At 38.0% G+C, this 14,492-nt stretch overlaps 2 protein-coding genes across 3 annotated transcripts; both read left to right on the top strand.

Annotated features, from left to right (window-relative positions):
* The first annotated feature begins 186 nt into the window (after positions 1-186).
* On the top strand, positions 187-7,482 carry asb5a (ankyrin repeat and SOCS box containing 5a). 2 transcript variants are annotated; one of them, XM_082557232.1, is made up of 7 exons: positions 187-660; positions 2,023-2,102; positions 4,833-4,940; positions 5,183-5,333; positions 5,838-5,972; positions 6,558-6,749; positions 6,884-7,482. In XM_082557232.1, exons 1-7 carry the CDS (start codon positions 456-458, stop codon positions 7,009-7,011), a joined length of 999 nt encoding a protein of 332 aa, XP_082413358.1. In that variant the 5' UTR covers positions 187-455; the 3' UTR covers positions 7,012-7,482. The 2 variants fall into 2 exon arrangements, with proteins under 2 accessions (XP_082413358.1, XP_082413359.1); XM_082557233.1 differs by lacking the exon at positions 187-660 and adding an exon at positions 1,254-1,631.
* A 346-nt stretch (positions 7,483-7,828) lies between these two features.
* On the top strand, positions 7,829-13,080 carry spata4 (spermatogenesis associated 4). The gene is given in 7 exon segments (XM_082510336.1): positions 7,829-8,212; positions 9,595-9,724; positions 10,571-10,689; positions 10,912-11,132; positions 11,417-11,446; positions 11,449-11,526; positions 11,922-13,080. Coding segments are annotated over 7 exon segments (789 nt in total). The 5' UTR covers positions 7,829-8,096; the 3' UTR covers positions 12,017-13,080.
* Positions 13,081-14,492: the final 1,412 nt, after the last annotated feature.

Below are 14,492 nucleotides of genomic sequence, written 5' to 3'. Positions count from 1 at the left end.
CACATCAGTTTTATCTAGATTCAAATGATCGTTTATTCAACTGACTGCAAGACAATTAAACACATGTTCAGCCAAACTAAACCAGAATTTAAGCCCCTATATTTAGTTCAACTCATGCAAAAAGACATTTTAATGAAAAATATGAATTAAATGCTGCCATGACTTACATTTTTTGGGGAAATTACATCACCTCTGCAATTAAAACAAGTTTGTAAGTTTGAAATTTATATAACTTGAGCCCACCCACATCCAAACATAGTGTACACTTACATTTCAGTTGTTGCAATCAGGCACAGTAGCAGCTGCAGAGAATTTTTTCCAGCCCGTGCTTTGTCAGGACCAGTCAACTAGTCAGTGCACTGGGAGGAAAAAGCAGGCTACTCTTATGCTTTTTGTAGTGGCATCTGATCCTGCGTTCATCATAACCAAAGCTCTTCTGTATCGTGCCAGAGGAAATGTCAGACCATACAGAGGAATTCACCAACAAGCCCTTCGCAGCCCAGTTGTCCAATGTTTACCTCAGCATCTTGGCACTGTTCTGCTTTAAGCTTTTTGTTAAGATCTCTCTTAACTTGCTGACATACTTCTACATTGTCCGTGGGAATCGCAAAGAGGCTGCCAGGATATCAGCAGAGTTCTATGATTATGGTCAACAACACAGTGAGTACTCTGAGACAGGTCGTTTTAAAAAGCACTAACACTTGATTTGTTATTAATTTGGTTACTTTGTTTAATAAAATATATCTGTACGATGATGGCAAACACATCTTAAATGTAACCACAATATAAATAAATTATGGTTACAAACACCCTGCAATGCATTTAACCCCAACTGTAAAAGGTCAGAGGTCAAATGTAAATGTTTTCTTTAGAATCCTACAGAAGCCTTCCATGCACACAGACACACACACACAATTTCAGTGTTTACAAATGAGCTATAAATACTGCATTGCTAATCCAATGAGTATAAAAGCCATTAATTGTGTTCACATTAATACATACTAGAAATATCATTGATAGCCCACTTTTCTTTCATTAGCTTAAAAGCTACTTAGAAATCCTGAACTGTACATTCAATATTAAATGAAGACACTGTTGGCCCGGCAGCTCTTTCTCTCTAATGTATTAATAGAACGCAGTCATGATATCCCCTCCCCCAGCCGCATCCTGCCCTAGTTTCCATTCCCAGCTATGCAGTGCACACTTTCACACAGCCACCAAAACAACACTCCACATTCTCAGGAACAGGCGGTTCGAAGGCACATTCTGAGGGAAGACAGACACGACAACAACATAATCTGTACTATCATCCAAAGGGCTGTTTAATCTAAAGTGTACCCACTCCATGGAATACTAATTGACCAAGCTCAGGGTATTTGTCACGGTCCCGTAGAGATGGTCTTTCTTGTTCTGAGAAATCTGTTTGATGTCTCTAGCTGGTCCTGTCTGTATTTCAGATTATAATGTCAGTCAGGGAAAATAAGGTGCATGAATAAAAAAGCATGATTTAATAGAAAACATTGGGTGGATTATTGTATAATTTATAAAGAATATGGATGAAAGGATGGATGAAGATGATGACGATGAGAACGTGTGGAATGCATCAGCTGTTATTCTGGACATTGACTCAGGTGTGCCTGAAGACATTTCTTCTTTTTTCTGGAGTTCCTTCTTTTTTATTAAAAGGGCACAGCCAGTTTGGCAGGTTTACTTTCATTTGTCATGTGAATGGAGTGTGATAGTGCAGAGTTTAATGCATCAGGAATTTTCAAGCGCTGTTAAGTCACATAACCATATGCTGCTGGGTGCATTAACTCTTGGAAGATGAAAGGTAAAACGTGACTTGAGAGGTTAAAACACCTACTTGCTATGTTTAGATGTGTGGCAGGAGAATGCATATTTGAAGCTTTCTCTGTACTGTTGATTTTATTTTTATTTCTCTGGATGAGAGAATTAAGTAAATAATAATACATTTAAGTGTTCAATACTGAATTGAATACTGAATTCATATTCCTGTCACAGGATCTTGGGCAGACCGCTCACCCCTCCACGATGCTGCCAGTCAGGGCCGCCTCCTGGCCTTGAGGACCCTCATTTTACAGGTGAAGAAAAACACAATTCCCTTGGAGGCAGGCGGGTAATGTGTAACCTCTCATCTGCAAACATGAATCCTGTTGTAACCATCTCTTCCACAAGCCAGTTTGGTTCAGTAACTTTGTAGATTTATCCACACCTTGATAAAGAGATCAAGGTATGGATAAAACTCTGGAGACTGCTATAAAGTTATCTGTAAGACTTGTATAAAATTATTACCTGGGTCAAGATTACAATATAGCATATGCTTGGTATGCTTGTAGCAGCAATATTTTTTAATGAGAATAACACAGTATACACCTACCAGATAAATTATTGATAACTATTTCCATATTTCACTACGTAGTTCTAGCTTTCCATGCGGCATAAAAATGCTAATAATGTTAGTGATCCAACAGGGAAGATACTGTTTCACGCTATCTGTCAATTATAAGAGTTGATGTATCAGTGCATATTAAAAAAAATATATATAAGATATAAAGCTGTTCCTTACACGGCAGCACAGTGGTGCAATAGTAGGCATTGTTTCCTCAAAGCAAGAAGGTCCAAATCCCCTGACCAGCTGGGACTTTTCTGAGTGGAATTTGTATGTTATCTCTTTTGCCTGTGGTTCTCTATGGGCACTCTGGCTTCCTCCCATAGTCCAAAGACATGCGTGATAGGTTAAGTGGTAATTCTAAATTGGCTATAAGTGTGGATGTGAGCATGAGTGTTTGTCTGGCTCACTGGGTGAGCCCTGATACAGACTGGTCACCTGTCCAGTTTTACCCTTCAAGCTTAAGACCAGTGGGATTATCTCCAGCCCCATCACGACCCTGAACTAAATAAGCCGATAAAAATGGATGCATGGTTCTGAACAGCTCCACAAATCTTGTAAATACCACCTAAAACGAATTAAAAAAAACACGACATAACACACACTCTGTCATTATTTTCATGATAAAAAATTGAGCCAAAGTGCAGAAACAATTATGTACACCCTAAATGCATTAGGGTAAAAGCATCTGAGTAACTGATCATCAGCAAGTGTAACCACTGATATAAGAGCAGACATTTTGGCACTTGCTGGTCTGGAGCGTGCAGGTGTGTGTCAATGTTTAGCACATTGCCAACGAATAAGGAAAAACTAGGCGATTATCTTAAAGAAGCAATTGTTGCTGCTGATCTGTTTGGGAAGACCAAATCATTCTACAGTGAGAAAGATTATTCACAAGTGGAAAACATTCAAGACAGTTGCCAAATTCATCTCTGCAATGCCCAGAGACACTGCCAAAAACCCAAAAGCTACATCTCATTATAGTACAATTAGGAAAAGACTGAACTAATATGGTTTGTTTGGAAGGGTTGCCAGTAGAAAGCCTGTTCTCTCTAAAACGAACATGGCAGCACCTGGAACCAATGTCCTAAGTGGAGATGTTTGGCCATTATTCACAGTGCCACATCTGGCAAAACAGAAACACAACATATCAGCACAATCGCTTCATAGTGACAGTAATTGTTCATAGTAACTGTCAAGCTCAGTGGTGGAGGGGTGATGATTTGAGCTTCTTCTGCAATCACACATCCTGGGCCCCTAGCAGTCACTGAGCTAACCATGAACACCGTTCAACACCATTCTACAGTTAAAGATGAGGCTATCTGTTAGAGCTTAGCTGAAATTTGGTCACAGACTAGAACATCACCACAAGAGCAAACCTACAACAGAATGGCTGAAAAAGAAAAGACCCAAGGTGTTGCAGTGGGACAGTCAAAGTCCAGATCAACCTCTTAGCTAAAATGCTGTGGTGAGACCTTGAGGAAGCTGTGGATAAATCCCCACAAACCCTGTTCTAAAGAACAATGTCAGAGTAAAGTTTGTTCTACAAGCTATTGAATCATGGAGTGTACTTAATTTTTCACATAGTGCTAGGATTTTGGCCTAGTTTTTGGAAAATAAACAATGGCATGGTTTGATATATCATGTATTGTACAGTAGTTCAAAGGCCTTATTTACCCAAAGATTTTCTTTTTAATTCATGGCCCAAACCCCTGGAATTGTAAGAGATTGTACTTTCTATTCACTGCCCTATTTAACACTTTAAACCTGTACATACTTAACAACAGTTCATAAGTTTCAATATACAGGCTAGCTAAATGCCAACAACACAAAATGTAAATACTCAAACTTGTACTATGGGTTACAATAACCACATGGTTTTAAAATTAATGTGATTTTTGTAGTTTTTATGGCATATACATGCCCCTTATGTATAGTGTGTGAGGGGAGTTTGACCATGGAACTATTATTTGAGCATATGCTAAGGAAAGAATAATCACAAACAAAAACAAGTACAATACTAATACAAATGCATTAAAAGTGAAATCTCCACTTGCATTTCCAGCTGCTCACAGAGTGTGCTACAAAAAAGCCTGTGACTTCAGCTACAGAGGAAACAATGCTTTGCTCTAGTCAGACAAATTCATAACAAAGTAGGACAATTATTACAGGACTTCAGATGGTAATTTATTAGCTCTTTACTGGCTTTAAGTTGGATTTAATTGGTTTAATTAGCAGGCTTGTTAATCTCTGCTGTTGAAATCATCACAGTTTGAAAATCGCTAAGAACCCTGACTGAAGAGAATGTCTGTGTTTTGTAAGAGGAGATAAACTTTATTAATGTTCTTGTTCATTTATGAGTTAATGTCCCATAAATATCCATGCCCACTAAATATTTGTGGCTATTTGATTCTGTTTCCAGGGTCACAATGTAAATGTTCTGACTATAGACCATGTAACACCCCTGCATGAGGCCTGTCTTGGAGACCATGTTGCCTGTGCCAGAGCACTCATTGATGCAGGAGCAAATGTAAGTCCTATAGTGGCCTGGTGACTCTTTAATGTTGCCATGTTGCACAGGTCAAATTAAATTTCCATGGCTGGGAAAATCTGGGTAAGGGTAACAAATGAGCAATGTCCTGTTTCAGTCACTGCAGAGCTATTAAGTTGTTGTTGTTCCCTTTCAACTGTACCCCCAGGCTGTTACTATTAGTCAACTTGCATGATTAAATAAGGCCTAAATATAAGAATAAAAGGAAAATGTGTTCACAGGTCAATGCTTCTACAATTGATGGAGTCACCGCTCTGTTCAATGCCTGTACAGTGGGCAGTGTGGCATGCACGGAAATCCTTCTGGAAAATGGAGCAAAACCCCAGAGTCTTGTATATCAACCTTCTCCGATACACGAAGCAACCAGCAAAGGTATGTCATGGCCAACGATTTTACAAAAATTCACAAACTGATTATTTTCAGTATTTTTTGTGATTCAAGTTAGTGTTACATGATTATGCATGTCATACTGTGTGGGTGTATGTGAAACACAATGGAAAGATATTCCCTTGCAAAAAGAGACTATTCTACATGGACCATTTACTTCAAAGTGAGCCAGTGTTAGAGGACCAGTCCTAAGAGACTTAAGCTTGTGAGAGCCAGCTTTTGCTGATGAGAGTCATTATTTTTGACTAACGGTATAATCAGAGCACTATAATCAGAAAATAACCCAACATTATCGCAGTTCCCCTCACTGCAGATTACGCTTGACTTTCGACCTGATTTTGTGTCCTTTACTGTGCTATAAGCACGTTCTTACATGCACTATGATAAACAGCTTTAGCTATAAATCCAACAGGGCCTGAGCAGACAGCTTGGAGAATTATTTTGCATTGTCACTTACTGATTACTGACTTCACGCTTCATTACTTCCAGGTCATTACGGTTGTGTAGAGGCTCTGGTGACTTGGGGGGCAGATGTGGACATGGACATTCCTCACCTGGGCACAGCACTATATACAGCCTGCGTCTGCCAAGAGCTCGAATGTGCCAGGAAACTCCTGAGGGAAGGTCAGTTCGTAGAACTGTGTCGATGTTTACAGAAAAGTCCTATGTGAACATATGGACTTAAGCGCATTAGAAACACAAAAACAAACTGATATATAATAAATATATGCATGCTCAGAGGATTTTAGAGGCCTCTGGGGGGGGGATAAAAACATTTAAACAACAATATGATAAATTCTGTGCTAGGAATATGACAAACAATGAGACTGCAAATTGTCAAGTGCAAAAGGTGTAACAAAGAGCTAATGAGAGCTCTATCACATAAGAAACAGACAAACTAATTGTTTTATTAGCAGCAGCCTTAGTAAACAAGAACTTAATACAAGCACAGCACACATTGCAATTTCAATAAGAAGTGGGACCACATTTATACCCAACAAGTGACTGATTACATATACAAGTGATTAGTGTGCCCATTTGTGTCTCACTGCAGTCTTTGAAATAAGGTACTAATTTAGGCAAGTAAAGAAAAGGTAAATTAAAAATATAATCACAAATTAACCAAAGCTACTTGTACTTAACAATACAGGTATCTGATATTGGAGTTTTCTGATTGGACTATGGATAATTATAGTCTCCTCCATGTAGGTGCAAATGTACAGAAAGGTAAATCCCTGGATTCACCTTTACATGCAGCTGCAGAAAAAGACTGCACAGCTGTAGTGAAGTTGCTGCTGGACTTTGGCGCAGACATTAATGCCAGGAACACAGAGTTTCAGAGGCCAGTGGATGTGGCTCCACCCAGCAGTCTTACAGAAGGCTTTCTACTGCTTTATGAAGGTATGAGTTTACTTTTTGCTTGGTTTCGTTCGCAATCATTGATCCCTTCCTGACCTTGCTTTGATCTGTTTCTGTCTTTTTTTTAACCACCAATTAACAGTGATAAATAATGTTTTCCTGTCTCCTTTTCATAGCTACACCACGGTTGCTTAGCCAGTTGTGTCGTCAGTGCATCAGAAACTGCGTTGGACGCGACAGACTCCACCTTCTTTCCCATCTTCCTCTGCCTAACAGGATCAAGAGCTACCTGCAGTACCAATGACAACAGACTATGAAACTGTCTGCCTAAATGGGACTTGCAGGAAGAAGCCTTGGACACCAAAAAATTATATCAACTCCACACTCCTCTTAACTTTAATTTTAGCTTCCAGTCAATCCAGTAAAAGCAATTAATTTGAATTAGCTACACGGCCGAGTAGCTGACTGTAGCAGCTGTGTTGAGCTGGCCTGATTCCCATGTGAGGATGTGTGGACCTGGATAAATGTAAAGCAGGATGCCACTAAAACAAACTTCCAGGATTAGTTTTCCCTAGGTTAATTTTGTTTGAATAACATTAATAATAAATATTTTGTTTTCTGTTCTGCAGTGTTTAGAAAATGCCTTACTAGTTGCCAGTGAGTGCTGCACTTTATATTTAAACCCCCCCATAAAAGATTCGAATATCGTGTAAATGCACACTATATGCTGTATGTTAATGAATGTTCATTGTTTCGCATTTAACATTAGATTATTAAAAATCTGTTTTGAAACCTGTTGCATTCAAATATGTCTTTCCCAGCAGCCACATGGTGGATTTGTTACTGATGTTTGTCTCAGTGGTGGAACCAGTTATTCAAAAAGTTGACAAGTTTAAGCTTGGATTACTGACCGCTGACAACTGCTCAGATGGAAATGTGTGTAGCTGAATGGAACTGTCATGCTCTAACATATTATTAACAAGATATTCATGTGCCATTTGATAATATTTTGGCCGTATTTTGATTTTTTATTTCATATATCTGAGTTTAGCTTCAGTATTTCTAATGAATTATTTCAGTTTCATTGTTATATTACATGCAGTTGTGTATGCTCTAGTATTATTTATTGGGTAGCACTATTATTTAAAAGCTTTATACAAATGTTAGCCAAATAAATAAATAACTGAAGAAACAGACCGCTCATCCTCTAGAGGGCAGCACGCCGCTACCGACACGGTTTAGCACCGCAGAGTGCCGTTGTCATAGAAATCTCAACAAAACAGGCCAGGAGCTCGTCAATTAGCCCTCCCTTAAAAAAAAGCAGATCTCGGCTTGATTTATGGAGGTGACTGGTAACAGCGATAGAAAAGTCACTGGTGTGTAGATTTCATGGCTCGGAGCAGCATATGTTTCGCAGAATGTCCCAAGAAAACAGGACTACCAAGAGAAGTAGTCAAGTGGCTGCAAACTCTGGACTTGGCATTTTATCCCAAAAATGTGCGCAGGTACAGAACCTATTTTGTGAATCACAAATACGAATAAAAGAAAAGAAGAAGAATATTTAAAAGAGGATATGTGTAATTTTAAAAAAAAAAATATATCTATTTTTACACGTCTATTTTCCTGCATATTGTTAGAAAAGTATTATGTTGTGTTTTTACTAACCTACTGTTAGCTAGCTAAATTGAATGTAGATACCATTTTTAGATACCATTTAATCTTTTTTCTAACTTAAAAAAACATGTAACTGCAGAATAAAAAAAAAGAAAAAAAAAATCACATAAAACTAGGGTGACCAAGTGTCACGCTGTATCTAAGCCTGCACATTTTATATATGCACACGATGTCGCACTTTTTATTAGCTCCTGGACTCTTGTGACTGAAAAAAGGAGATCTGTGGATAACCTCTGAATCCCGAAGATCAGAACAGCAGCTGAACTGTTAGTTCAGCAGAAAAGAGGAATAGAGGAATAAATGAATGCACAATACATACATTCATGATATATATAAATCCACACACACACATACAGTACCCATTACGGCATTGATGTACCCCCTTAGCTGAATTCTACTGATACACATGAACTGGAAGTTAAATTCATACAGTTTGGTAAAGATAGGTTGTTGCAGTGCAATCTTAATTTCATTAGTTGGCTAACAGTGGTTTAGTGCTTCTGCAGCAATCATGGTAACCAGCATGAATGAGAAGGAAACTGAGTGGATGGGACTGTGCAGGCCAGACCTTATGAAGAAAAATGTCTCTTTGAAATTAAAAGGAGGTCATTCATCAGCTTGTAAGTTTTAAAGCATGAGGCTGTTTGAAAATTGTGTAAAAGAGCTGGCTTTGTCAAGCTAAGTGTGTCCAGTGTTGGATGGGCTTAGAGTTGAGCCAATTTAATTGAAGTTTGTCTGGCTATCATTATCTCAGGATTGTGGTGCGTGAGGTGAGTCCTCATAGTAATTCCAGAATATTTTAATTTGTTTAAAATTAAATTAAAGTGATATTTGGTGTCCCTGTATCAATACAATATCACCACACAAAATCTACCTCAATCTACCTCCCCCTCACACCCACCCACCCAATTTCCAGCACACTGTAAACTGTGTTTGTATCAATTTCCTAATTTATATACAGCATATCCAAATTCTGAACTACCATGTGGCCCATTTTCTTCCGTTTCCTCATTTAAACACAAACTTACAATGCATAAAATATGAAGCGAATAACCAACTTAAAAGGAGCAGGATTATGTGAGGTTGATTAAAAAAGAAGGAAAACGCAAGGATAACAATAAATCTGCTATGACAAGGAATAACCAAGTGCTAAGGCAAATTCCACTGGTAGAGCCAGTAAGTGCATATTGTTATTTCTGTATTTCATTTCCAGAGATTTTTCCAGCGGCTACCTTGTGGCACAGATATTTTCTCATTATTACCCCCGAGACTTTTCATTGCACTCATACGACAGAGGAACATCGCTTTCTGCCAAACAGTGGAACTGGAGCCAGATAGAGCGGGTGAGCAGAGCAAAATATTCAAAAATATAATGAGCCACGAAGAAATGCTTTTTTTATTCACTGCAGTTGGCATGTCACTGAAATGCATCTTCCAGCTACAGTTTGGTGTTTAAATAATACAAGTTCAAGTTTCTCTTACTTGTTGCAGGCTACTGCTACTGCAAGTGTCATAAATAAATGTTTTGGTTAATCTGCAATACACCAGGGGCACAGACACACAGACAGCATGGAGCTTTAAATGCACATGTTGAAGCAGGGCTGGACGTGGACTTAAATAGTTGGTACAGTTAAAAGCTAAACTTCAGCTATTAGCAATGGCTCGTGGTCAAAGTTCCTTCTTTATTATGTCCCTTCATCTATTTTCTCACCACGTCAATTTCATCTACCTCCATCTCCCCCTCACTTCTCCACAGCAGGCACTTGCAGCAACAGCGTGCTGTAACTGAAGATTGGTTACTAGTTGTTCCCGGTTCATGGTGGAGCAGCAGCCCCGACAGCTAACATGTTGGTTGTTCTTAATTTCTTTTTATTGTTTTCTTTCAGCTTTTCAGCTTCACCTTTTCACCACTTCTTCCACACAGCAAAGGGGATGGGCTGGTCACATTAAGAGATTGATTGGGCAATCCAGTGTCAGTATTGAAAATAAATGAATGGGCTGTTGTCAGTGCTTGTACAGCTGGTGCACAAAATGCCCAGTATGCCAGATTTACCAGTCCAACCCTGTGTTGAGGTCCCGCTGGGATGTGACATTTTCACTACCCACAGTGCCTGTGTTAACTGAATCGTAAAGTGGTTTCCTTCTCCATTCAAGTGTTTAAATATAATCTACAAAGTTTATTGATTCAGTCTTTAGAGAAGCGGAATCTGTACTTGAAGAAGGAGGCCATTGATGGAACAATCCATTGTAAACCAGGAGCAGCTGAGCTGTTGGTGCTGGAAGTTTACACTATTTTAACTAAAGGGAGGTATGTTGGCAGCTTTATATCTGATGTAATATTCATCTTTAAAAATAAATGTTTGCCTTTTTTGTATATGGAACTACAAATATGTGACGACACGTGTAACTATTAATGCTAATGATGATGAAAAGATCCAGAACAATACTATTGCAACTCTCACAAATATTTGTTTAGCAGTCAAAGCGATGTGACAAAGAATCATAACATATATTGTGTTTCCCTTTTAAGAGTCAGTGATGTAGAGGGCCCAGAGCCAGACTTCACCGATGAAGAATACCAGAACCTACTTCCCAGCCTGGCTCGCTCCACAGCTTCAAAAGCCATCAAGAACAACCTGACAGCAACAGAAATCAAGGCTGCGCCTGATATAAGCACAAACCAGAGGAAGGCACAAAACATCCTCCGCAGGCACCACGAGCACAAAGCTGCAGAGAGAATTCTCAACCCTGGTAGGTCATCCATGATTAAGTGGCATTGTATCTCATATTAAGATTCATAAATACAAAGAGCTAAATAGATTATCAGGAGGTGACATATTTCTCGCATATTGCAGTAGGGAAATGCTAATAACTGCATGATTTTCAGTACGGCCAGTTAAGAGTTTACAATCATTACTTTTTTTGTGTTGGAGACAAAATAAGAGAGCAGGGTCAAAACACATGCAAAGGGGAATAAATCAAATTTATTTGTGTAGAAATTTGCTTTTTTTGACAATGCCCTGTTTTGAGTACAGGACGTTTTAAAGTGAAGCCTAAGCGAAGTCCTTAGCTCCCCACAATCTTGTTCCACAAAGCCAGATGGATAAGTGCTCTGACACCTGTTCACCTGAAGGCAATGCCTTAAGTATGCACAAACTCTCTACTTTTGTTTATTTGTTTGTTTATTTTTGCAAAAGTGAGCTGAAGAGAAAATTGATTTTGTAAGAATGTTGAATGCACCAGTTGGCTGCAGTAAATTTGGGAGGTAAATATTGACACATGTCCTTCAGTGGTGGAATAGCTGGGTCTTGGTTGCTTGCAGTGGAAATGTATACCAGGAAACTGTTACATCCAGCTGTTGCCTGCACAGCAGCTGCTTTAAAAACACTGCTTATATACAAGTAGCTATTAAAGTTAATGGTTTTTTTTAAATTTAAGTATTTCTTTCTGTGATGCTGAATAACCTAATGCACAAAACAGAACTAATACACCAGTGTAATTGTAGCTGCACTTTTGACGGATGTGTTTCTGCTGTTCTAGAGCTGTGGTCTTCACCAGCATGGAGCAGAGCTTCTGTTTCCTTTAAGGAAATAAAGGTCCGTCAGCCAGCCAAACATTCATTGGTTAATTATTAAAGATACCGACTGAATAACTGCGCTGTCACTGTTTTATGTGTGAAATGATGAACTCATTTATTTTCAGTTATTCAAAACAAAGTCCTTCTCAAACTATTATACCTCACCAGTATTTACCTGACTGTAATTTGATGTGATTTGATTTGGATGATGCATGACGTAATTTCTTGTTATCGCTTATATAATGGTAAAAGGTCTCTACCATGATATATGCTGTGTCTGTTTCTGCCAGTAGGTGGCAGCATTACATCATACCATTATTTCTTAATGGCCTGTGCAGAGGAGCTGAAGGTGTACCATTTGCATTTTATAAATTTATGCAGTGGTTATACTGAGCTTATAGTGAGCTGCCTTACTGTTCACCATTGTGTTTCACCAGCATAACGAAATGTTATTTTAAAAATAACAGTTGATAATGAATGTTAGATATTACTGAATATTCGCATATTACAAAATTTTCAGACATCACAGCCTCACTGTCTCTCAATCAGTCTCTCATTTTGGGAGAAACCTGAAAAATGCTGATAAAATCTACTCTATGAAGAAATTAGCAGATTCCTTAATTGGTTTGCTAAACACCCAGTCACTGTGGCAGGAAGACATGAAAGCTTTTCCCTTTCATTTTTTTAAAATAAAAATAAATGCTCTTGGTTACAAAGCGTGTTTCAGCATTTTTATTGACTGGAGATTTCAATTTTAGAAATACAACGAGCTGAATCACTGTTTTTTCTTTCTTTTTTTTTTTTATAAAAAACTGCTGTTAACTAAAGACCAAAGATGCTTTGGTCTTTTTTTTCCCCTCAATGTCAAAAAAAACCTCTGCCCATAGCAACATAAGTTGAATGTGCTGACACATCTTCATTTAGAGCTGCAACAAAACAAGCTGAACAGTCATGATTGTGCCTAGAAAATAAACACCATATGTTCAGTGTAATGACTCTATGTACCAGTACTCCCTGTATGCAAAAACTTGTCTAAAAGAACACTCTACTATACTGCTATGTTAATGACTTAATATTTCTACCATTACATGCACATTCCTATATTTTCAGTCATAAAGTATCATTTTGCTCAGGGATCTCCCAACAGCATCATACAGTCTATGCAAAATTCATTAACTTAATTCCATGGATAATGATTTTAATAGTCAAGCTTAAACTGGAGATAGAATAATATAATGTGAAATGTTTTCTCCACCCACCCAATATTAAATGTCCTATTATATCAATAGCTGGTGTTTCATTCTATACTTTTTCCCTTTTAAATAAGTTCCTTCATTTTGTGCACGTTATTGAGCGGTTTTGGTTTGTCATATTACATTTTTATTGAACTATTCTGTTTTATTTAAGCTGTTTTGTTATTGGTTTCTTTGAGTGTTTTTATCTGCTATAATTCAAGGATTTTCCAACCCTTGGGATGAATAAAGCTAAACTTGTGCTCACTCATTTGTGCTCACTACCGAATGACTGCTTTTTAATTTTTTATTTAAGTGGCTTTCCTGCCAGACAATGTAAAATTAAACACTGTCATTTCCTACACGTTGTACAGTGCTTAACAAATATATTAGACTTTGTCATAGAAAGAGAAAAAATAATGTTGTTAGGCAAATAGCAAACTGAATTCGTGATTTTTGTTTTTACCCAAATTTGACCCGGACTGCACTGAGAAGTCAGAAATTAATGAAGCATAATATTCAGTCACCAAAACAAATGTTTCGGTTCATGAATACAATTAAATAACTGTAATTTGGCATTTTAATGATAATGTATTAATCTGCTTCCCTTTTTTAAAATAAAAGAGTTAATTTGAAAATTCACAGATAACAGCAATAATTATATTGTAGCAAAATCTAATTTTGATTAAAGATTTTGCACATGTTGGTGGATTAACTATTACATAAAAATAAACAAAGATTTGGGTAATTACCAATAATGCTGTTTTAGGGCACTTGTGGCATAAACGTTAGATTGGGTGGTGGTTTTATAAATCTGAGTATTTGATATGTAAAATACCCAATGTACAGTACTTACAAGAGAGATCATTGGCATTAACTTCAACATCTAGCCATACTAGTCCTAAACAGAGAGTAACGCGTTACTGTAATCTGATTACTTTTTTCAAGTAACGAGTAAAGTAAGGGATTACTATTGCAAAAACGGTAATTAGATTACCGTTACTTTCCCGTAGGAACGCTGCGTTACTGCGTTACTAAAACCGTGATTTTTTGCGAGAATGTCTCACGACCGTGATGTAAGCGAGTGCGCCGTTCGTGACAACAGCTGTGTGCAGATCAACAATGGATCACATATCGATTGTGGGAGAGAGCATGAGCGTGCAGCGTTTAAAGCGTGGAAGTACTGACCTTACTTTAAGTTTGATTCCATAAAAAGTGACAAAAACATTAGCGTCCATCGTGCGTGGGAAGAAAACTTCTTTTTACAGCGAAAAAAACCCCTAAACTTCCAAGCAAGCACCG

This window comes from Aulonocara stuartgranti, assembly GCF_965226115.1.
Source record: "Aulonocara stuartgranti genome assembly, chromosome: 2".
In the NCBI taxonomy this organism is placed as follows: Eukaryota; Metazoa; Chordata; class Actinopteri; order Cichliformes; family Cichlidae; genus Aulonocara; species Aulonocara stuartgranti.
This window is presented reverse-complemented; position numbering and strand designations above follow the sequence as displayed.

Bases quoted from the DNA above. Each gene is read 5' to 3' on its own strand.
- asb5a (XM_082557232.1), top strand. From the start codon at position 456: ATGTCAGACCATACAGAGGAATTCACCAACAAGCCCTTCGCAGCCCAG. The intron at 4,941-5,182 runs GTAAGTCCTATA...ATGTGTTCACAG, and splicing joins TCATTGATGCAGGAGCAAAT to GTCAATGCTTCTACAATTGA. The intron at 5,973-6,557 runs GTCAGTTCGTAG...TCCTCCATGTAG, and splicing joins CAGGAAACTCCTGAGGGAAG to GTGCAAATGTACAGAAAGGT.